General features: G+C 43.6%; 1 protein-coding gene across 2 annotated transcripts in view; it reads right to left on the bottom strand.

Moving 5' to 3' along the window:
- The window catches only part of LOC106606743 (voltage-dependent T-type calcium channel subunit alpha-1I-like), a 139,674-nt gene extending 118,539 nt beyond the window's left edge, over positions 1–21,135 (bottom strand). The window contains exons 1-2 of one of the 2 annotated variants that reach the window (XM_045715480.1): positions 20,969–21,135; positions 10,694–10,827 (exon numbers count right to left, since the gene is read on the bottom strand). In XM_045715480.1, coding sequence (XP_045571436.1) covers positions 10,694–10,827; positions 20,969–21,058 — 224 coding nt within the window. In that variant the 5' untranslated portion in view covers positions 21,059–21,135. The remainder of the gene's footprint in view (positions 1–10,693; positions 10,828–20,968) is intronic. The other variant, XM_045715479.1, reaches the window with a different exon arrangement.
- Positions 21,136–25,397: the final 4,262 nt, after the last annotated feature.

Below are 25,397 nucleotides of genomic sequence, written 5' to 3'. Positions count from 1 at the left end.
GATAGAGTGAGAGTTGATGGAGAGAGAGAGGATATTGTGAGATATGGAGAGAAAGAGGATAGAGAGTGAGAAATGGAGAGAGGATAGAGTGATAGGTGATGATAGCAATAGAGAACTGAGTGAGAGAGATGGAGAGAGAGATGGAGAGAGAGAGGACTGAGTGAGTGAGAGATGGAGCGAGAGAGAGGATAGAATGAGAGATGATGAGAGAGGATATTGTGAGAGATGATGAATGAGAAGACAGTGAGAGATGGCGAGATAGAGGATAGAGTGGGGGAGTAATGGTGAGAGAGAGGATAGAGTGAGAGACGATGGAGAGAGAGAAGAGAGAGTGAGAGACGATTGAGAGATAGAGGATAGAGTGAGTGAGAGATAGAGAGAGAGGATAGAGTGAGAGACGATGGAGAGAGAGAGGATAGAGTGAGTGAGGGAGACAGGGATATATACAGCAGTAGTAAAGACACTGAAAGAAAGGGGGTTTGGTGAATCAAACAATGGGAATCAAACAATGGACTATATATGAACAGTCAGATCTATTTCCATATTATTAAACAGTAGCTGGTTATTGCCACAGATCAACATTTCCATATTATTAAACAGTAGCTGGTTATTGCCACAGATCAACATTTCCATATTATTAAACAGTAGCTGGTTATTGCCACAGATCAACATTTCCATATTATTAAACAGTAGCTGGGTATTGCCACAGATCAACATTTCCATATTATTAAACAGTAGCTGGTTATTGCCACAGATCAACATTTCCATATTATTAAACAGTAGCTGGGTATTGCCACAGATCAACATTTCCATATTATTAAACAGTAGCTGGGTATTGCCACAGATCAACATTTCCATATTATTAAACAGTAGCTGGGTATTGCCACAGATCAACATTTCCATATTATTAAAGAGTAGCTGGGTATTGCCACAGATCAACATTTCCATATTATTAAACAGAAGCTGGGTATTGCCACAGATCAACATTTCCATATTATTAAACAGTAGCTGGGTATTGCCACAGATCAACATTTCCATATTATTAAACAGTAGCTGGGTATTGCCACAGATCAACATTTCCATATTATTAAACAGTAGCTGGGTATTGCCACAGATCAACATTTCCATATTATTAAACAGTAGCTGGGTATTGCCACAGATCAACATTTCCATATTATTAAACAGTAGCTGGGTATTGCCACAGATCAACATTTCCATATTATTAAACAGTAGCTGGGTATTGCCACAGATCAACATTTCCATATTATTAAACAGTAGCTGGGTATTGCCACAGATCAACATTTCCATATTATTAAACAGTAGCTGGGTATTGCCACAGATCAACATTTCCATATTATTAAACAGTAGCTGGGTATTGCCACAGATCAACATTTCCATATTATTAAACAGTAGCTGGGTATGGCCACAGATCAACATTTCCATATTATTAAACAGTAGCTGGGTATTGCCACAGATCAACATTTCCATATTATTAAACAGTAGCTGGGTATTGCCACAGATCAACATTTCCATATTATTAAACAGTAGCTGGGTATTGCCACAGATCAACATTTCCATATTATTAAACAGTAGCTGGGTATTGCCACAGATCAACATTTCCATATTATTAAACAGTAGCTGGGTATTGCCACAGATCAACATTTCCATATTATTAAACAGTAGCTGGGTATTGCCACAGATCAACATTTCCATATTATTAAACAGTAGCTGGGTATTGCCACAGATCAACATTTCCATATTATTAAACAGTAGCTGGGTATTGCCACAGATCAACATTTCCATATTATTAAACAGTAGCTGGGTATTGCCACAGATCAACATTTCCATATTATTAAACAGTAGCTGGGTATTGCCACAGATCAACATTTCCATATTATTAAACAGTAGCTGGGTATTGCCACAGATCAACATTTCCATATTATTAAACAGTAGCTGGGTATTGCCACAGATCAACATTTCCATATTATTAAACAGTAGCTGGGTATTGCCACAGATCAACATTTCCATATTATTAAACAGAAGCTGGGTATTGCCACAGATCAACATTTCCATATTATTAAACAGAAGCTGGGTATTGCCACAGATCAACATTTCCATATTATTAAACAGAAGCTGGGTATTGCCACAGATCAACATTTCCATATTATTAAACAGTAGCTGGGTATTGCCACAGATCAACATTTCCATATTATTAAACAGTAGCTGGGTATTGCCACAGATCAACATTTCCATATTATTAAACAGTAGCTGGGTATTGCCACAGATCAACATTTCCATATTATTAAACAGTAGCTGGGTATTGCCACAGATCAACATTTCCATATTATTAAACAGTAGCTGGGTATTGCCACAGATCAACATTTCCATAGCTGTATACTGTATCTCCGTATAGCTCCATAATTCATGAATCCAGAGTGATGATTGCTACTGTAAATCTGCTGCTTTACTGGGAGAGGAGAGAGGCTAGACCATTGAGTTACACAAGGACACAACTGATAATAGTGAAAAAGGATCACGCACACACGCACGGCACGCACACACGGCACGCACACACACACGCACGCAAACACACACACACTCACAAACCTGTTTGGAACCCAGGGATCCCAATAAATACTAGTAAATACTACACCTCCCCCAAGCACAGTCTGAATTGAACCCATCTAGCCTAGAGGCAAGCCATCCCTGGGAGCCAGTGTTCCTCGCCTCGCACGTCCAAAGCCATCTAATGTCAGTTCCGATGGAGGACCAGCTAAAAATGTCAAGCTGCCAACTGAAATGTCACCGTAACAGAGGAGGACTTGTGAAGGGAAACATAGCCCTGCTGTCACCCCCAACGCGCTCTGACATTAAAGCACAGGCAAACATTCTACACAGACATTTAATGAGAAAAGAGACAATGGGTGGAGTGGCTCTGGGATATTGGGGGCAAGTGACGGAGTCGCAGAAATAACAAATACACACATGCAAGAGAGTACACACAGAGAAGAGTACATAAGCACATGTGCGTACTGAAAGACACAAACACAAACTTCCTTTCTAACTTCTCAAACCCGCCAGACCTCCCTTGTTGATGTCTTCATGGCTCAGTGCTCTACTAATTGAATTAGAGATAACTGGGGGAGGAGGAGAGGAAAGATGAAGAGAGAGGAACAGAGGAAATAGAAAAAGAGAGATTAAAAAGAGAAGGAAGTTGTGGAAGAGCAGAGGTGAAGGAAGGAGAACACGTCAGGAAAAAGGAGGACCAGAGGGGAAGGCAGAAGAGAGGGATGAAGATTGAGGAGCTATGTAAAAAAGGAGAAAAGAGAGAGGGTGTATGTGGAGAGGAAAGGTGTGTGTGTGCCACAGGAGGTTGGTGAGAGGGAGGACGACTCATAATAATGGCTGGAATGGAATAAATGGAACACAACATGTGTTTGATGTGTTTGATACCATTCCATTTATTCAGTTCCAGCCATTACTATGAGCCCGTCTTCTCCAATTAGGTGCCACCAGCCACCTGTGGTGTGGAAAGAGAGGTGTGTGTGTGTGTGTGTGTGTGACTGCGAGGTGTGTGTTCCTCTGTGTCTGACTGCAGCTGCTCCTGTACATATCAATCAGCCTGTGTGTTTGTCAGAGTAATTAGCCGCCGCAGGCCTCCTCTATCTAATTGTTCTCTCTTTTTTAACACTCCTTTTTTTGGCTCCATCCCTTCATCTCTTAGCCTTTTATGTATCCTGGGTTTCCAATGGATGACGCAGGCTAGGGGCTAGGGAGTGTGTGTGTGTCAGTATTATGTCCAGTATGCTTCCTCTGTGATGTAACCCCTGTTACTCTCTCCTTGGGAAGTGGCAATCCACAGCAGTAGGATTGGGAGAGAACTGACACCGGGTGTGTGGGTATATGGGTGTGTGGGTGTATAAGTATATGGTTGTGTGTGTATTTGGGTGTGTGGGTGTGTGAGTAAATGTGTGTGTTTTGTAGGTGTTGTGTGAGTTCGTGTGAGACGCTGGCACGCCTGTGTCTGTCTGTCTGTCTGTCTGTCTGTCTGTCTGTCTGTCTGTCTGTCTGCCTGCGTGCGTGTGAGCTGTATGAGCTGTAATCCTGGTCTGCACACGGCGATAGCTCAGCTCAACTCTATTCTCCATAGCACAGCAAGCAGCAGGATCAGCAGGAAAGGACAGCACACACACTGAACACAAAGCCAAGCAGAGAGGCAAGCAGAGAGGACACAGACAAAATGGGATTTCTATATAACTATAACACCTTTAATCTGATGGTATCAATCAAATCTAAATATTTGTCAATCAGTACATCCCTCCCTACCCCAGTAGAAAACAAACCCATAGAAAATAAAGCATGTGAGCGGAAATAGACAAATCTGAGATGTAGTCTAGCCCTGTGGAATATTGGGCCACAGCTGTAGTGGGCCTGAAAGGATTATGGGAAAAAGGGAAGGGGTCCCTGGGGAAAAGGAGAGAGAGGTTCATGAGAGAGATGCATCAAGGGAGAAGGGCCAGAGTGTGACTGGAACAGCATAGTACAACATCAACATTTCTCCAATACTGCAGACCATTGAAAGAGTACGTGTGTGTGTGTGTGTGTGTGTGTGTGTGTGTGTGTGTGTGTGTGTGTGTGTGTGTGTGTGTGTGTGTGTGTGTGTGTGTGTGTGTGTGTGTGTGTGTGTGTGTGTGCATAATGCAGTAATAATGTGAATCAGTGATATTGGACTTTCTGGTGATTAGGACCAGTGTAGCCTGCTGATCAGAATCACTATCACCGCACTCACACACACACACACACACACACACACACACACACACACACACACACACACACACACACACACACACACACACACACACACACACCACACTAACAGAATGAGACCCTCCCCTTCTTGGTGTCACTCAGCTTTAAGGTTTCATGTATTTCAATGCATCTCTCATCTTTCTTTCACTGACACATCAACTTGAAACAGGCAGCAGACAATGCCAATGCCAACTTATTCTGGCCTTCCTAGAAGTACAGTAGAATGTCAACTATCTGTTTGACTGCAGTAAGATTGGAGGTCAAACTTCAGAGTCTGTAAGTTCATTACAGTAGAGCTCACTGATAGGATCAATTGACCACCTTTGATTTATACATCCACTTAATACCAGCCCTTAATATAGAGGGAAGGAGAGAGGGGGGAGAAAGAGAGGAAAACAGAGAGAGAGAGAGGAAGAAAAAAAGAGGCAGAGAGAGAAAGAGGGAGAGCGATAGAGGGAGAGAGAGGTAGTAATAAAATTGAGAAAGGGGAGAATTAAGTAGGAAGAAAAAACAATAAATAGGAAAGAGAAATGAAACAGCCTATTTATATAATGAATATGAATTCAGAGGACAGAAATTACTAAATATTAAAGCATTAGGCCTCTCACTAAAGGCTTCAGTTATACAAAAGTTATACTTCAATCCAAACTGTTTCTCTAGCAGATTAGTGAGAATGTCTCACAACCTCTTATTTGAAAATGAAATAATCTCCAAAATATCGCTATTTTTAAAACAAGCCATAGAAATTTGGTTGCAATTTCAGTTTAATCCACCAGAAAGAACAGAACAAATATTATGGATAAACTCAAATATACTAACTGATAAAAAAATATATATATTTTTTTTATAAAAAAATAAAAAGGTATAATCTTTGTAAATTATATCTTATATAGGACTGGTGTAGTTATGTCACATATTCAGCTAACAAAAATATATGGAAATGTCTGCTCTACTCAAAATTACAACCAACTAATTGCAGCATTACCTGAAAAATGGAAGAGGCAAGTGGAAGGGGGAGAAAGTAAGGAACTTGTCAGCCCTGCATTAAAGACCAAAATTATACCAGTTTCGTGTAAAGACCAAAAAATTGAGAGACCGGTGTGCCATATAGATTGCAAAATAGTTGGGAAGAGATTTATGTACCGATTCCATGGTACATAGTTTATGAACTGATACACAAAACACTGGATTCAAAACAGAGTTTTTCATTTGAAAATAATATACAAAATGATTGGAACCAATAGAATGATATATGGAGGATACAACCATCCCAGCTCTACAGATTTCGCTGCGAAGAGACAATCATTAGATCATTTGTTTTGGTACTGTCCATATGTAGCTTATTTTTGGTCGCAGGTTCAGGAATGGCTGAGGAATTGTAATATTTACCTGGAGCTAACTAGGTCATTTAAAAAGTTTTAGTCAATCTATCAATAATATAATAATACTCCTAGCAATTAATTTACAATCAGTAGAATCTATCAGAATAGAAAGGTTCAGAACTTTTGTGAAACATCACAACACAGTTGAAAAATATGGCAAGTAGAAATCAAAACTGGATGATGTTCAGAGATAGATGGGAGGGGTTGAGTAGAGCTGAAGGATGGGACTAAAAACAATCAAAAGATAACTATTGTAAAAAATACTGTGTTCGTAAAATGTATATAGTATATACAATGGCAAGAAAAAGTATGTGAACCCTTTGGAATTACCTCGATTTTTGCATAAATTGGTTATCAAATTTGATCTGATCTTCATCTAAGTGTAATGAACATGAGGGAGACAGAGCTGGTTTCAAGCGCAGAGCGCAGCAGGTGTTTATTGAAAGGGACCATAGGAAGAGGCAGGTAGCTGGGTCCAGGGGCAGGCAGAAGGTCATACACAGGAGGAGGCAGGTAGCTGGGTCCAGGGGCAGGCAGAAGGTCACACACAGGAGGAGGCAGGTAGCTGGGTCCAGGGGCAGGCTGAAGGTCATACACAGGAGGAGGCAGGTAGCTGGGTCCAGGGGCAGGCTGAAGGTCATACACAGGAGGAGGCAGGTAGCTGGGTCCAGGGGCAGGCAGAAGGTCACACACAGGAGGAGGCAGGTAGCTGGGTCCAGGGGCAGGCTGAAGGTCATACACAGGAGGAGGCAGGTAGCTGGGTCCAGGGGCAGGCAGAAGGTCATACACGGTAGGTCCAAAAATGGCAACAGTACAGGCAGGGAATAGGCAAAAGGCGTCGTGAGTGAGGCAGGCAAAACATACACGGGAGGAGAGAAGGACGGGGAAAACCAGAGCTCCGAAAAGGTGTGTCTCAAAACAAACAAAACCTCACAGTGATGGGGTGCAAGGAACTTAACTAAATAGTGTGGGAATGATGACATGCAGGTGTGTGAACAGGTGATTAGAATTCCGGTGATTGGGATCTAGAGAGTGAGCTGGAAAGTGGACTGCGTTCCGGGGATCGAAGTGTTTAGAAGTGTGAGTTGGACGCAGACGTTACACTAAGTCACAACAATGGACAAACATAGTGTGCTTAAACTAATAACACACAAATTATTGTATTTTTCTTGTCTATATTGTATACATAATCTAAACATTCACAGTGTAGGTTGGAAAAAGTATGTGAACCCCTAGGTTAATGACTTCTCCAAAAGCTAATTGGTGTCAGGAGTCAGCTAACCTGGAGTCCAATCAATGAGACGAGATTGGAGATGTTGGTTAGAGCTGCCTTGCCCTTTAAAAAACACTCACAACATTTTTAGTTTGCTATTCACATGAAGCATTGCCTGATGTGAACCATGCCTCGAACAAAAGTGATCTCAGAAGACCTAAGATTAAGAATTGTTGACTTGCATACTGCTGGACAGGGTTACAAAAGTATCTCTAAAAGCCTTGATGTTCATCAGTCCATGGTAAGACAAATTGTCTATAAACGGAGAAAGTTCAGCACTGTTGCTACTCTCCCTAGGAGTGGCCGTCCTGCAAAGATGACTGCAAGAGCACAATGCAGAATGCTAAATGAGGTTAAGATGAATCCTAGAGTGTCAGCTAAAGACTTACAGAAATCTCTGTAACATGCTAACATCTCTGTTGACGAGTACGATACGTAAAACACTAAACAAGAATGGTGTTCATGGGAGGACACCGCGGAAGAAACCACTGCTGTTAAAAAAAAACACTGCTGCACATCTGAAGTTTGCAAAAGTGCACCTGGATGTTCTACAGCGCTACTGGCAAAATATTCTGTGGACAGATGAAACATTGAGTTGAGTTGTTTGGAAGGAACTTGTGTGTGGAGAAAAATGTGTGTGGAGAAAAAAAGGCACAGCACACCTATATCAAAACCTCATCCCAACTGTAAAGTATGGTGGAGGGAGCATCATGCTTTGGGGCTGCTTTGCTGCCTCATGGCCTGGACAGCTTACTATCATTGACGGAAAAATGAATTCCCAAGTTTATCAAGACATTTCACAGGAGAATGTAAGGCTATCTGTCCGCCAATTGAAGCTCAACAGAAGTTGGGTGAAGCAACAGGACAACAACCCAAAACACAGAAGTAAATCAACAACAGAACGGCTTCAACAGAAGAAAATAAGCCTTCTGGAGTGGCCCAGTCAGTCCTGACCTCAACCCGAATGAGACGCTGTGGCATGACCTCAAGAGAGCAGTTCACACCAGACATCCCAAGAATATTTCTGAACTGAAACAGTTTTGTAAAGAGGAATGGTCCAAAATTCCTCCTGACCGTTGTGCAGGTCTGATCCGCAACTACAGAAAACATTTGGTTGAGGTTATTGCTGCCAAAGGAGGGTCAACCAGTTATTAAATCCAAGGGTTCACATACTTTTCCCACCCTGCACTGTGAATGTTTACATGGTGTGTTCAGTAAAGACATGAAAACGTATAATTGTTTGTGTGTTATTAGTTTAAGCAGACTGTGTTTGTCTATTGTTGTGACCTAGATGAAGTTCAGATCAAATTTTATGACCAATTTATGCAGAAATCCAGGTATTTCCAAAGGGTTCACATACTGTTTATTGCCACTGTATAAGCTGGAAGTAGAAGACTAAGTGTTGTCCAATTAGTGGAGGGATGGTAGGGTTAAGGGAAAATAATGTTCTTTTTTATATATATATTTATAGTTCCCCCCCAAAATTGGGAGGATTGGAAATGATGCAGACAATTGAACTGATGGAAGCCACAATCTATCTGCATTTTTAAAACGTATCAACCCCCCCAAACAAAAAAAGACATGTACTGAGAAATACAAACTAGATAAATCAACTATGGACAGAGAGAGGGGAGAAACAGGACAGATAATCCCAGTGTGTCTTTGCCCCGGGGTAATGAACAGGGGACCTTATGGGGAACTGTCAGCTCCAGCCAACACTGTCTGGACCACTGTCTTGTTCAATTAGCCTGGTGGCTAATGACAGCTAATGAAAGACAAGTACTGAGGCACTCTGCCTGAAACACATACCAGCACATACAAAGATGCATGCAGGCATAGAGGCACTCTCACACACACACAAACAGTTATGGAAAACACACACTCTTCAATCACCGCCCCTTGGCAGTCCTTTGAGATGCAGTGCTCAACTCAAATAAAGATGAATGTCCATCTATCTAGCCCAGTAATTCTGTTATGCCAGAGCTTATGCTCTCTTTTTCTCACAATCCTTTACATGCCTGACGGGGTGTGTGTGTGTGTGTGTGTGTGTGTGTGTGTGTGTGTGTGTGTGTGTGTGTGTGTGTGTGTGTGTGTGTGTGTGTGTGTGTGTGTGTGTGTGTGTGTGTGTGTGTGTGTGTGTGTGTGTGAGACATGATAGGTGACCACTGTAAAGGTTGATGAGGCTGCTGTCAGAACAGGCTGAGCTTATGCATTTATAATGAGCTCTTTACCCAATGGACTAACTCAACCATTCCCTAACACACACACACACTTGCAGACAAACACACACTATTTTTCTATGAATTTTATAGAGCTAGAAAGAGAGAGAAAGGGAGAAATAGAGAGAAAGAGAAAGTGAAAGAGAGCGAGGGGGAGAGAGAGAAGGAAAGAGCAGGAGGGAGAGAGAGAAAGAGAGACAGAGAGATACACCAACACCTGGCATGTCATGTGGCTCAAAGCATCTTGTTATGTAAGGAATCACAACACAACAGCAACACTCCATGTGAGCTGAGCCCTGCAGCACAGAACAGACAACAGCACAGAAGAGGCTCCAGAAAACTGCCTCAGACTCCCCACTGTTATCTCTAATGACTTCAAGGATTTCAAACCTGTTCTCAGAGAGAGGTTTAAAGATTTGAAATGGGGTCTGTTTTCATGTTGGTGAGGGCAACGGACTGTGTGTGAGTTGCTGTGGTGTGTGTGTGTGTGTGTGTGTGTGTGTGTGTGTGTGTGTGTGTGTGTGTGTGTGTGTGTGTGTGTGTGTGTGTGTGTGTGTGTGTGTGTGTGTGTGTGTGTGTGTGTGTGTGTGTGTGTGTCTGTGCACCCATCTACTTGAACTCAACTGATTTCAACAACATCAAACCAGACTTTTACCAGCTCAACATCAAACCCTAGTTTTAACACAGCCTGGCTTTGACAGGAGAAACGTGTGAAGGAGAAACAACAGAAGAAGCCAGGCTAAACTACAGATGTGTGAGTCTAAAAGGCCCTCTGTATCTCTGCATCCAGTCTACTGCTGCATCTGCCAAGAGGTCTGCAACTTTATGGCACAGTGTGGTAGTGCACCTTCTCATAAACACATGGTTACTGGTTGAAGCCCTACATCTGCAGAGTATGTACAGTACTATCTATGATTCAGTACTATTCACCTAGCTCCCAACTACACTCTTTACAGGAAGGAAAGGAAGAAGGAAAGGAAGAAGGAAAGGAAGAAGAGTGCTCTAACCCAGACATGACGATGAAGAAGTCTAGTCTGTTCCAGGTGTCGCCAAGGTAACAGCGTCTCCCGAAGATTCCCAGCGCCACCATCTTCACCACCATCTCCAACGCAAAGAAGATGTAGATGAACGCATCGAACGCCTGACAGAGGGGCGAGAGAGAGAGAGAGAGAGAGAGAGAGAGAGAGAGAGAGAGAGAGAGAGAGAGAGAGAGAGAGAGAGAGAGAGAGAGAGAGAGAGGGGAGAGAGAGAGAGAGAGAGAGAGAGAGAGAGAGAGAGAGAGAGAGAGAGAGAGAGAGGGGCGAGAGAGAGAGAGAGAGAGAGAGAGAGAGAGAGAGAGAGAGAGAGAGAGAGAGAGAGAGGGGGAGAGGTAATTTGTCCGATTTGTACGAAATGAGGAAGCACATACTCTTGAAACTGATAAAAACATCTGTTGATAAAGAAAAAATAACACACACACATGTTTTAGTGTTCTGAAACTAAAACGACCCTAGCCCAAACCACTGCTGTGGGTGTAATGTCCCGCCCAGCGACAGTGGCTTGATTGGCTATGATTGTTTTCTGTCGCAACTAGCAGTGGGGACAACAATGAAAACATCAACCTTCAATCAAAACACTACTTTAATTAACTTGTTAATGATTATCAATTAACAGAGTGACTGGGACATGATTGCATCTGTCACTGACTGTGTGTGTGTGTGTGTGTGTGTGTGTGTGTGTGTGTGTGTGTGTGTGTGTGTGTGTGTGTGTGTGTGTGTGTGTGTGTGTGTGTGTGTGTGTGTGTGTGTATATGTGTATATGTGTGTGTATATGTGTGTGTATATGTGTGTGTGTGCGTGCGCATGCATGTACTGTATGTCTTTGTGTCCTAGTTATGCGTTAAAGGTCCAATACAGACATTTTTATCTCAATATCAAATCATTTCTGGGTAACAATTGATTGTTTTCAATTAAAACGGTCAAAAAGAAACATAAATAGCATCTTAGTAAAGGACAATTTCTCAAGAGAGAACTTTGCTAGGACTGTCAGGGAGTGGGGAGGGGAACACTGAAAATAGCTGTTATTGGCAGAGAGGTTTGTTGGTCTATTAACTAATTCACCGCCTGATGATGTCACCATGACAGAGCTTGAAGAATTTGGAAAAGAATAATGGGCAAATATTTCACAATCCAGGTGTGCAAAGCTCTTAGAGAGTTACCCAGAAAGACTCACAGCTGTAATTGCTGCCAAAGGCGATTCTAATATGTATTGATTCAGGGGGTGAGTACTTATCTAATCAAGATATATTAGTCTTTCATTTTTCATTCATCTTTAAAAAAAAGTATCTTCCACTGTGACATTACACAGTATTTTGTGTAGATCGTTAACAAAAAAATGCCCATTTAATCCATTTTAATACCACTTTGTAACACAAAATGTGCTAAAATCCAAGAAGGAGTGTAGACTTTCTAAAGGCCCTGTATAAAACACAGGGACATATTTAGGACTGCACTTGGACTTTAAACCACTGATATCCACTATTTGAACACTACTGATTAGAGAGGTAGTCAAAAGCTGTTATTTGGTGCGGGGGTCCTATAATCTCCTTTGTTATTGGTGTGTTCTTAATTACACTGCGATGGGAGTGGTCGAGAGGGCTTGGGGAGATGTGTGTGAACATGTGTCGCTCAGCGATGTGTGGGCTAATCATTTTGATGTCTGATGAAGTTAACTCCCTCACATACGAGGACACTGAAACACACACACACACACACACACACACACACACACACACACACACACACACACATACACACATACACACACGAGCACACGAGCACACTAAGACACACACACATACAAGCACAATAACAGACACACGCAACCAGATAGAGAGAGAAAGAGAGAGAGACGACAGAGACAGAGCGAGAGTGAGAGAGAGCAAGAAATAGACAGAGAGCAAGATAGAGACAGAGAGAGCGAGAGAGAAACAGAGAGCGAGAGACAGAGAGCGAGAGAGAGAGAGAGAGAGAGAGAGCGAGTTAGCTAAACATGAAAGAGAGAGAGACAGAGGTCACCTCCCAGCCCACTCACTCCGTTGTCTTCATTGTCATCTTATAACCACAATAATCTGCCATTGTCTCTAGATTCCCTCCATTCTCCTTGCTTTGCCAGAGGCTGTCTGTGTGGTTATATTCAATATGTTCAATACTGTATACTGTATATTGAAACTGTTTTAACCCATAGCAGATTATATTCCCACTATGTTCAACCCTATATTGAATATATCTATTTCAACAATATCACCATTTGCCCACTCACTGTCAGTGTGTAAGAAAGGGCATCAGATGCCTTAAGGCCTGGAGGCTAACATGTAGGACCTCAGAAACCATAAGGCCTGTAGGCTAACATGGAGGACCTCAGAAACCTTAAGGCCTGGAGGCAAACATGGAGGACCTCAGAAACCTTAAGGCCTGTAGGCTAACATGTAGGACCTCAGAAACCTTAAGGCCTGGAGGCTAACATGGAGGACCTCAGAAACCTTAAGGCCTGTAGGCTAACATGGAGGACCTCAGAAACCTTAAGGCCTGGAGGCTAACATGGAGGACCTCAGAAACCTTAAGGCCTGTAGGCTAACATGTAGTACCTCAGAAACCTTGAGGCCAGGAGGCTAACATGGAGAGAACCTCAGAAACCTTAACAGGGATAGGCATCCCGTCAACAGTACAGTTGTAAATCATGTAGCGCCATGTGTCATGATCATTTTAGAGAAACAACCAATGTCAGTACATATAAGTGTCTTATATTGGCTGAAAGCTTAAATTCTTACATTTACATTACATTTTAGTCATTTAGCAGACGCTCTTATCCAGAGCGACTTACAGTAGTGAATGCATACATTTCACGCATTTGTTTTTGTTTTTTTGTACTGGCCCCCCGTAGGAATCGAACCCACAACCCTGGCGTTGCACACACCATGATGGCGTTGCAAACACCATGCTCTACCAACTGAGCCACAGGGAAGACTGCTAATACAACTGCACTGCACTGTCCAATTTACAGTAGCTATTACTGTGAAAAAAATGCCATGCTATTGTTTGAGGAGAGCCCCTAACAACAAAACACTTTTTTCACCGCGATAGGTTTGATAAATTCACCTCTGAAGGTGAAATGTGTACTTACATTCTGAAATCTTGCTCTGATTTATCATCCAAAGGGTCCCAGAGATAACATGAAGTGTCGTTTTGTTAGATAAAATCCTTTTTCATATCCTAAAAATGTCCATATAGCATGCATGATCGATTTTGTATTTCCACTCGCTCAATTTGCAAAGAAAGGATTTCTGTGAAAATCTAACCCTAAACGTTGTTTCAACCAGTCAAATCATGTTCGTATTTATTCCTCAGAGAGTAATCAGACTTCACTATATCATTAGGAGTGTAGTATACCAAATTTGGTCAGAGAACGCCAATGACTTGGGCGGTCTTCACTTGATTGACTTAACTTTGTGAAATAAGCACCAATCGGGGTCAAACAAAGCTAGGTAGATAGCCAATGAGCTGGGCTTTACGGGAGTTTACACTGCTGCCATCCTGTGGACACCACTGGAATTACAACCAGAGTGATGGCTAGATTTGGGACCTTTCTGTTGCATTTCAAAGATGATGGTCGAAAAAAAAGTTTTTCTTCTACCAGATCTATTGTGTTAAATTCTCCTACATTCAATTCACATTTCCACAAACTTCAAAGTGTGTCCTTTCAAATGGTACCAAGAACACGCATATCCTTGCTTCAGGGCCTGAGCTACAGGCAGTTAGATTTGGGTATGTCATTTTAGGCGAACATTTTAAAAAGGGGGTTAAGTCGCTCTGGATAAGAGCGTCTGCTAAATGACTTAAATGTAAATGTAAATCCCTAAGAAGTCTTTAGGCCTGGAGGCTAACATGGAGAGAACCTCAGAAACCTTAAGACCTGGAGGATAACATGGTGGATCTCAGAAGCCTAGAGGCCTGGAGGATAACATGGAGAGAACCTGAGAAGCCCCGAGGGGTGGAAGCTAACATGGAGAGAACCTCAGAAGCCTTGAGGAGGCTCAAGATACTGTATTACCAGCCCCTGAACCTAGATACATCTGCATGTATTTTACCCATACGATTCTAAGCCCTGTCTAAGGAGGGGGGGGGGGGGGTCCTACCAAGGATCATTTGTGTCCTATATCTGAGGGATATATACACTGCTCAAAAAAATAAAGGGAACACTAAAATAACACATCCTAGATCTGAATGAAAGAAATAATCTTATGAAATACTTTTTTCTTTACATAGTTGAATGTGCTGACAACAAAATCACACAAAAATAATCAATGGAAATCCAATGTATCAACCCATGGAGATCTGGATTTGGAGTCACACTCAAAATTAAAGTGGAAAACCACACTACAGGCTAATCCAACTTTGATGTAATGTCCTTAAAACAAGTCAAAATGAGGCTCAGTAGTGTGTGTGGCCTCCACGTGCCTGTATGACCTCCCTACAACACCTGGGCATGCTCCTGATGAGGTGGCGGATGGTCTCCTGAGGGATCTCCTCCCAGACCTGGACTAAAGCATCCGCCAACTCCTGGACAGTCTGTGGTGCAACGTGGCGTTGGTGGATGGAGCGAGACATGATGTCCCAGATGTGCTCAATTGGATTCAGGTCTGGGGAACGGGCGGGCCAGTCCATAGCATCAATGCCTTCCTCTTGCAGGAACTGCTGACACACTCCAGCCACATGAGGTCTAGCATTGTCTTGCATTAGGAGGAACCCAGGGCCAACCGCACCAGCATATGGTCTCACAAGGGGTCTGAGGATCTCATCTCGGTACCTAATGGCAGTCAGGCTACCTCTGGCGAGCACATGGAGGGCTGTGCGGCCCCCCCAAAGAAATGCCACCCCACACCATGACTGACCCACCGCCAAACCGGTCATGCTGGAGGATGTTGCAGGCAGCAGAACGTTCTCCACGGCGTCTCCAGACTGTCACGTCTGTCACATGTGCTCAGTATGAACCTGCTTTCATCTGTGAAGAGCACAGGGCGCCAGTGGCAAATTTGCCAATCTTGGTGTTCTCTGGCAAATGCCAAACGTCCTGCACGGTGTTGGGCTGTAAGCACAACCCCCACCTGTGGACGTCGGGCCCTCATACCACCCTCATGGAGTCTGTTTCTGACAGTTTGAGCAGACACATGCACATTTGTGGCCTGCTGGAGGTCATTTTGCAGGGCTCTGGCAGTGCTCCTCCTGCTCCTCCTTGCACAAAGGCGGAGGTAGCGGTCCTGCTGCTGGGTTGTTGCCCTCCTCCGGCCTCCTCCACGTCTCCTCATGTAGTGGCCTGTCTCCTGGTAGCGCCTCCATGCTCTGGACACTATGCTGACAGACACAGCAAACCTTCTTGCCACAGCTCGCATTGATGTGCCATCCTGGATGAGCTGCACTACCTGAGCCACTTGTGTGGGTTGTCTGCTCCGTCTCATGCTACCACTAGAGTGAAAGCACCGCCAGCATTCAAAAGTGACCAAAACATCAGCCAGGAAGCATAGGAACTGAGAAGTGGTCTGTGGTTACCACCTGCAGAACCACTCCTTTATTGGGGGTGTCTTGCTAATTGCCTATAATTTCCACCTGTTGTCTATTCCATTTACACAACAGCATGTGAAATTTATTGTCAATCAGTGTTGCTTCCTAAGTGGACAGTTTGATTTCACAGAAGTGTGATTGACTTGGAGTTACATTGTGTTGTTTAAGTGTTCCCTTTATTTTTTTGAGCAGTATATTTTTACATGTATTTACCCCCCCTTATTTTTGGCACTAAACAGTCTCAATATATACTTTCATTAATTTATTCTACTGGTACAGAGGGACCTTCAGACGAGTCTTGTGAGGCCTAAGGGCGTGCCAAAGAAAAATAACTGAGAGTCTTACCTTTCTACAGAGGGGTCATATTAATGTGTAGCCCAAACTGTTCGGACGCTACAGACTGAAGTTGGCAGATCGGCTGTACCGACTTCCGAAGAGTCCCAAGAGACTAATTAGAGCAAAACGAGAACACCATCGTGTTCGTGAGAGTCTTATCTTTCCATAGAGGGGTCATAATAGATTGTAAGCCAAACCGTTCGGACGCTACAGATGATTTTGCAAGAAGACCGATTTTCGGGATGTCTCATGGTCTGACAAACACCTAGCTCTGTCACCTTTCACATCAGATTCAGAAGTGCGACAAATCAAAATACAGATAAGAATAAGAGATAAAAGTAGCAAGTAATTAAAGAGCAGCAGTGAAATAACAATAGCAAGACTATATACGGGGGGAGGTACCGATACAGAGTCAATGTGCGGGGGCACCGGTTATTTGAGGTAGTATGTACATGTAGGTAGAGTTATTAAAGTGACTATGCATAGATGACAACAGAGAGAAGCAGTGGTGTAAAGAGGGAGTGGGGGGGGGCACTGCAAATAGTCTGGGTAGCCATTTGACTAGATGTTAAGGAGTCTTATGGCTTGGGGGTAGAAGCTGTTAAGAAGCCACTTGGACCGACACTTGGCGCTCCGGTACCGCTTGCTGTGCGGTAGCAGAGAGAACAGTCTATGACTAGGGTGGCTGGAGTCTTTGACAATTTTTAGGGCCTTCCTCTGATACCGCCTGGTATAGTGGTCCTGGATGGCAGGAAGCTTGGCACCAGTGATGTACTGGGCCATTTGCACTACCCTCTGTAGTGCCTTGCGGTCGGAGGCCGAGCAGTTGCCATACCAGGCAGTGATGCACCCAGTCAGGATGCTCTCGATGGTGCAGCTGTAGAACCTTTTGAGGATCTGATGACCCATGCCAAATCTTTTCAGTCTCCTGAGGGGGAATAGGTTTTGCCGTGCCCTCTTCACGACTGTCTTGGTGTGCTTGGACCATGTTAGTTTGTTGGTGATGTGGACACCGAGGAACTTGAAGCTCTCAACCTGCTCCACTGCAGCCCCATTGATGAGAATGGGGGCGTGCTCGGTCCTCCTTTTCCTGTAGTCCACAATCATCTCCTTTGTCTTGAGAGGTTGTTGTCCTGGCACCACACGGCCAGGCCTCTGACCTCCTCCCTATAGGCTGTCTCGTTGTTGCCGGTGATCAGACTGTTGTGTCATCAGCAAACTTAATGATGGTGTTGGAGTCGTGCTTGGCCATGCAGTCATGAGTGAACAGGGAGTACAGGAGGGGACTGAGCACGTACCCCTGAAGGGCCCTTGTGTTGAGGATCAGCGTGGCGGTGTGTTGTTACCTACCCTTACCACCTGGGGACGGCTCGTTAGGAAGTCCTGGATCCAGTTGCAGAGGGAGATGTTTAGTCCCAGGGTCCTTAGCTTATTTATGAGCTTTGAGGGCACTATGGTGTTGAACGCTGAGCTATAGTCAATGAATAGCATTCTCACATAGGTGTTCCTTTTGTCCAGGTCGGAAAGGGCAGTGTGGAGAGCACTGGAGATTGCATCATCTGTGGATCTGTTGGGGCGGTATGCAAATTGGAGTGTGTGTTTCTGGGAAGATGATGTTGATGTGAGCCATGACCAGCCTTTCAAAGCTCTTCATGGCTACAGACGTGAGTGCTATGGGTCGGTAGTCATTTAGGAAGGTTACCTTAGTGTTCTTGAGCACAGGGACTATGGTGATCTGCTTACAACATGTTGGTATTACAGACTCGGACAGGGAGAGGTTGAAAATGTCAGTGAAGACACTTGCCGGTTGGTCAGCGCATGCTTGGAGTACACATCCTGCTAATCCGTCTGGCCCTGCGGCCTTGTGAATGTTGACCTGTTTGAAGGTCTTACATCGTATAACCAGCCAGCTGTATGTTAATGTTATCGTTGTTCAACCATGAGTCCGTGAAGCATAAGATGTTCCATTTTTTATGTCTCGTTGGTAGTTTAATCTTCCGCGTAACTCGTCGATTTTATTGTCCAAAGATTGCAAGTTTGATAGCAGAATGGAGGGAAGTGGGGGTTTATTCGATCGCCTGCGAATACTCAGAAGGCAGCCGGACCTTCGGCCTCTCTTTCTCCGCCTCCTCTTCATGCAGATCACGGGGATCGGGACCTGTTCCCGAGGAAGCAGCATCTCTTTCACGTCGGGCTCATCAGAGTCGTGAAAGGTTAAAGAGGATTCTGCTCGTCCGTGGTGAGTAATCTCAGTCCTGATGTCTAGAAGTTATTTTCGGTCAAAAGAGACGGTAGCGGCAACAATATGTATAAAATAAGTAAAAAGGCGGATGCAGTGGATTGTGACACATCCAACGCAAAACAACAGATATCTCTAGCTTAAAGTGGCGGATTTTGATTTTTTATTATGCTAGTTAGATGTTTGTGGTGCGCGAACATCAACCTTAGGGGGTTTAATACTAAAGATACCTGTCTGGGGTGGGTGTGTTTCATTTTGGGAGTCCTTTGATGCATGTTTTTGGGGATAAGTTTGCCGAGATCACGGACACATAACCCCCCCTCCCCACACACACACACACACACACACACACACACACACACACACACACACACACACACACACACACACACACACACACACACACACACACACACACACACACACACACACACACACACACACACACCATTTAAAAATAAAAATGGACATCCATAGACCTCTGGGCATCGACCACAATTCTTACAGATACTGGCTCATCTAACATTCATAGTGGATACTTTTTATAACCTGGCAACATTCTGCTTTATTTCTTATTCATAGCGAGCTACAGCCGGGGGCCTTGGCTCCTGTGTGTTAAAACAGGGAGGTTTGACTGAGCCTTTCCAAACAGGGCCATGATATACACAGCAGGAGAGGACACACACACATGCAGCCTTTCGGATTCTCTATGTTGCGTGGTGTGTGTGTGTGTGTGTGTGTGTGTGTGTGTGTGTGTGTGTGTGTGTGTCTGTGTGTGTGTGTTTCTGTGCGTGCGTGTGTGCAGACGGTGTCGTTAATTACGTAACAAACGCTCAGCACATGTAATGCAATGTTCACTATATCAGCCACTACATCAGTCACTACATCAGTCACTACATCAGTCACCAGTGGTGTAAAGTACAAATACTTTAAAGTACTTCTTAAGTAGTTTTAGGGGTATCTGTACTTTACTTTACTATTTATATTTTTGATAACTTTTACTTTTACTTCACCTCATTCCTAAAGAAAATATGTCCTTTTTACTCCATTCATTTTCCCTGACACCCAAAAGTACATGTTACATTTTTAATGCTTAGCAGGACAGAAAAATGGTCCAATTCACACACTTATTAAGAGAACATCCCTGGTCATCACCCTACTGCCTCTGATCTGGCGGACTCAATAAACACAAATGCTTTCTTTGTAAATTATGTCTGAGTGTTGGAGTGTGCCCCTGGCTATACCTACATTTTAAAACAAGAAAACTGTGCCTTCTGGTTTGCTTAATATAAGGAATGTGGAAAGATTTATACTTTTACTTTTGATACTTAAGTATATTTAAAACCAAATACTTTTAGACTTTTACTCAAGTAATATTTTACTGGGTGACTTTCACTTTTACTTGACTCATTTTCTATTAAGGTATCTTTACTTTTACTCAAGTATGATAATTGGGTACTTTTTCCACCAGTGTCAGTCACTACATCAGTCACTACATCAGTCACTACATCAGTCACTATATTAGTCACTATATTAGTCACTACATCAGTCACTATATCAGTCACTATATCAGTCACTACATCAGTCACTACATCAGTCACTACATCAGTCACTACATCAGTCACTATATTAGTCACTACATCAGTCACTATATCAGTCACTATATCAGTCACTATATCAGTCACTACATCAGTCACTACATCAGTCACTATATCAGTCACTACATCAGTCACTACATCAGTCACTACATCAGTCACTACATCAGTCACTATATCAGTCACTATATCAGTCCCACCAGTGTCACAGGGAGTCTAAAGAAAGGCTGGTGTGGAGAGGGGGAATGGGTTCTCACTTCTCACCACATGTTGTCAACATTAAACTGTAATCAATCCATCAAATGATACAGTGGTGAAACTGAATTTGTCACTTTTTTACAAAGTAGTTTGTCGCAGAGGCATTACCGCTTTGCGGAGTGACATTTTGACAGACAGACAGACAGACAGACAGACAGACAGATAGACAGAGACAGAGACAGAGACAGAGACAGAGACACAGACACAGACACAGAGACAGACAGACAGACAGACAGACAGACAGACAGACAGACTGACCTGTAGTATCTGGCAGCGGTCTGAAGTGCAGTCGATGTTCTCACAGGGCTGGTACATCCCCAGGGTGACACAGTTGAGCAGAATCACCATGATACTGATCCTCTCGAACCATGTATGGACAGCAAAGGGTTAAGAAACACAGTGGACAACCAGGGACAGTACACACACATACTGAAAGGCAATAGCATATCATACTCGCAAATAAGCAAACATACAGTAGGCACATACACACACGCACACAAATAGTGAAAGGCTTTCATCGTATGATACACAGACACTCACAGGTAGAGCTTTAAAAAAATGAGAGATTAACACACACTGCACTGGGTGATGCTGAGTGGTGCTTGTAAATTAAAGGGATTAACAGACTGGTGCCAGAGGGAGGGGAGTGGGGATGTAAAACAAAACTGTCTCTGGCTCAAAGCCAGCTGCACTCAGACACTATATCTGTCTGTCTGTCTCTCTCTCTCTCTCTCTCTCTGTCTCCCTGCCTGTTTGTCTCTCTCTCTCTCTCTCTCTCTCTCTGTCTCCCTCGCTGTCTCTCTCTCTCTCTCTCTCGCTGTCTCAGTCTCTCTCGCTGTCTCTGTCTTTCTCTCTGTCTCCGTCTCTGTCCAGATTTGTCCCAATACTCTTACTGGACTCCTTTCCTCCTCTCCTTAACTTCATGACTGCAAAGCCAGGTTATCGCTCACAAAGCCAGGTTATCGCTCACAAAGCCAGGTTATCGCTCACAAAGCCAGGTTATCGCTCACAAAGCCAGGTGATCTCTCACAAAGCCAGGTGATCTCTCACAAAGCCAGGTGATCTCTCACAAAGCCAGGTCATCTCTCACAAAGCCAGGTCATCTCTCACAAAGCCAGGTCATCTCTCACAAAGCCAGGTCATCTCTCACAAAGCCAGGTGATCTCTCACAAAGCAGGGGATCGCACATGCAAACACACCACACACACACACACACACACACACACACACACACACACTACACACAGTGACATGATGGTGGTTTGGTGGCCTATACCAGTCACCACCCTACTGACATGGAGCAAAACTACTGCACTGCTGCTCAATACACACACTCACACACACACACACACACACACACACACACACACACACACACACACACACACACACACACACACACACACACACACTTGGACATGAACACACAAATGCTTGGACATAAACACAGAAACGCTTGGACATAAACAAACAAACAAACGCTTGGACATAAACACACAAACGCTTGGACATAAACAAACAAACAAACACTTGGACATAAACACCCACATGCTTGGGCATAAACAAACAAACAAACGCTTGGACATAAACACACAAACGCTTGGACATAAACACACAAACGCTTGGACATAAACACACACATGCTTGGACATAAACACACAAACGCTTGGACATAAACAAACAAACAAACGCTTGGACATAAACACCCACACACTTGGACATAAACACACAAATGCTTGGACAATCACATACTCGCACACACACACACATAATTTCTATCCTCCCTGTTTTCTATGAAATTGTTCCTTATCATAATTAGCCTAGTTACTATCTTATGTAGCCTTTATCATCTCTTCATATGTTTCTATCAGTGCATTGGTAGGCTACCTTTGAACTTTGACCTTTTGCACTTCAAATGCCTCGGGGGAGGTGCGTGTTTGTGCATGTGTGTGTTCGTGCAGATACACAGTGTGTGTGTTACGATACATTAGAGGTAGGTGTGTTTTAACATAAAGCCTGTTGTCCTCAGGAGAGGATTAGGAGGTCTATACATGAAGAAGAAGGAGACCACTATAGCAGAAACACTCCTTCCCACCCTCCCTTCCCCTCTCTCTCTCTCAACCTCTCTCCCTCTTTCTTTCTTTCCCCCTCCCTCACACTTCTCTCCCCCCTCTCTCTAGTTCACTGCGTCTCTCTCTCTCTCTCTCTCTCTCTCTCTCTCTCTCTCTCTCTCTCTCTCTCTCTCTCTGCCAATTGTTCCCTATTTATCTGCATGTCTCGCCCTCTCCCTCCCTCTCTTTTCATCTCTCTCTGTGTTTCTTTCTCCCCGTTCATTCCCAAAGCGTCACAGAGCACAGGGTTGCCTGAGTGGCCTCACAGAAACACTTAAGCAGCGCTAAACAGGCGGCAGTGCAGAATCAATCAGCCCTAATAGCTGGTGAATGTGTTATGTAGTGAAAACACACCACTCACAGAGAGGCAGGGAAGCTGCCTGCAGGCGTACATCTGGGAGAGCTAGTTGGACATCAGGGAGAATCACATACATACACACAAACGCACATGCTCATGCACTCATTGATGCACACACACACACCACAGCTATAAGCATGTGTGAAAAGTATGTAATCTAACATATGTCTATTACTCTCATACACCCATATACACAGAGGGCGATATTGAGTCATTTCACCTTTCTGCGCAAGGCCCTTAAAGGGAAAAATAAAATAAAAAATTGGAAAAATACGTATACTTCCTTTATGAAACACCATTTTCCACCACCATGTTAGAGTGGCTAAATTCTGGTGCTGGATGTTGCATATCACGTTCAGCCAATCAGGGTGCAGCAGTTTGTTTTTTACCTTTGGTTCGAACGTTGTATGCAATGTCAGGAAGTAGCATTAGCTACCATAGCACAGTGGGGGAAAATGGGGTTTCATAAAGAAAGTACGCATATTTTCCAGTCTTTTTCAACCTTCTCGCCATTAAATCAGCTTAAGGAGGAAATCAACACGTTTGCAGCTTGAATGGAGAATGTTTTAGGTACTAACAGGTCCACGGGGAATACGAGTGTATAGGCTGAAAGCAGTCCCTTTGGACGGTAAGATGAAACGACAAAAAATCGCAATCTGCCGGCCTTTGGGCTAGTGTCTATGAGGTGTGAGGTGTGACTCTTCTGTTTCCAGTTCAGTTTGCTGGCCTTAGCCGGAGGCTCCGGACTCTCAGTTGTCTCCTATGGACACCACAGTTACAGTGTCCTGGGCTACAACCGTATCACACACACAACCGTACAACCGAATGCGCTAGGCTATTAGGTCATATCCTGGATACAGTAGTGGGGAGGCAGCTAGGCTATTAGATCATATCCTGGATACAGTAGTGGGGAGGCAGCTCGGCTATTAGGTCATATCCTGGATACAGTAGTGGGGAGGCAGCTCGGCCAGTCCAGCTGATCCTTCTACTGAACCATGGAGATGCATTCTGTCTGTCTGCACACTGCAGCCACGGGTTCAACTCATCTTAACATCTCTCTCTCTAATTCCTTCATCTCTATCTTCCGATGCTCTGTCCATTTCTCTCGGTTGCCTTTCTACTTTGTTTATTCATTCTCCTTTTGTTACTGTGTGTGTCTTAATATTTCTCAAGCTCAAGCTCTCTCTCCATCTTTCTTTTTTCTGACCCTGCCACTTTACCAAGCTCTTTTTCCACATCACAATAACTAAACCTTTATCTTTCTCTCACTCTCCCCCTTCCTCTGTTCCTCTCTCTCCCTCCCCCTCTTTCTCTTCCCCCCTCTCTCACTACTTGTCATTCTTCCGATGTTATGAAATATTTTCTTGGCAGAATAAAATTAGTGTAATCACCAGAAACCAGACAGAAATGAAAAAAAAAATGGCAGCATTTGTGAAAGAAATGTTTTAGCTGAGAGCTTTTTCATTCGTTTTGTCATTCCTGTAGAAATGTTTTAGCTGAGTGCTTTTTCATTCGTTTTGTCATTCCTGTAGAAATGACATATTCCCAGCAGCCCAGAGTTACAAGTCTCTATAGTAGTCTTAGTCTACGTCCCAAATGGAACTCCATTCCCTCTGTAGTGCACTACTTTTAAAGAGTCCTCTGGGCCCTGGTCAAAAGTTTTGCACTATTTTCTGTGTGTCTAAACCATGCAGAATCAGTTTCCTTCACCATGAGGCAATATGACACAGTGCCTTTATGTGTGACATCATCAGACTGTGCCTGTCACATCTCACTACCATCTGTCACACACACACACACACACACACACACACACACACACACACACACACACACACACACACACACACACACACACCTAAGGTTTAACTTCAGGCATACATGTAGTTGGATTTATAAGGTATGGCAGATATGTGATTTGGTGTAATCACAGGATAATGTGATATGATAGGTGGGGGATGGGGGGAGTAACCATATGCAACATGATATGTGATGATATGACACCATATAATATGCTAGGAAAGCGTGTCACATGCTTTGTGAATGTACAATATGAGCAATATGACATCATTAGAGCCCTATTCAATGTGTTAAATAACATTGATCAGAACAAGAGTAGTTCCTTGATACTTCTATGAGTTATTTCCAGAACTCTTTTTACCAAGTGTAACGGCCGTCGTCAGAATTAGACCAAGGTGCAGCAGAGGATGTGTTCATC

The sequence above is a fragment of the Salmo salar genome, chromosome ssa03, assembly GCF_905237065.1.
Source record: "Salmo salar chromosome ssa03, Ssal_v3.1, whole genome shotgun sequence".
NCBI lineage: Eukaryota > Metazoa > Chordata > Actinopteri > Salmoniformes > Salmonidae > Salmo > Salmo salar.
The sequence above is the reverse complement of the archived record's forward strand: the minus strand, read 5'-3'. Positions and strand labels throughout refer to the sequence as shown.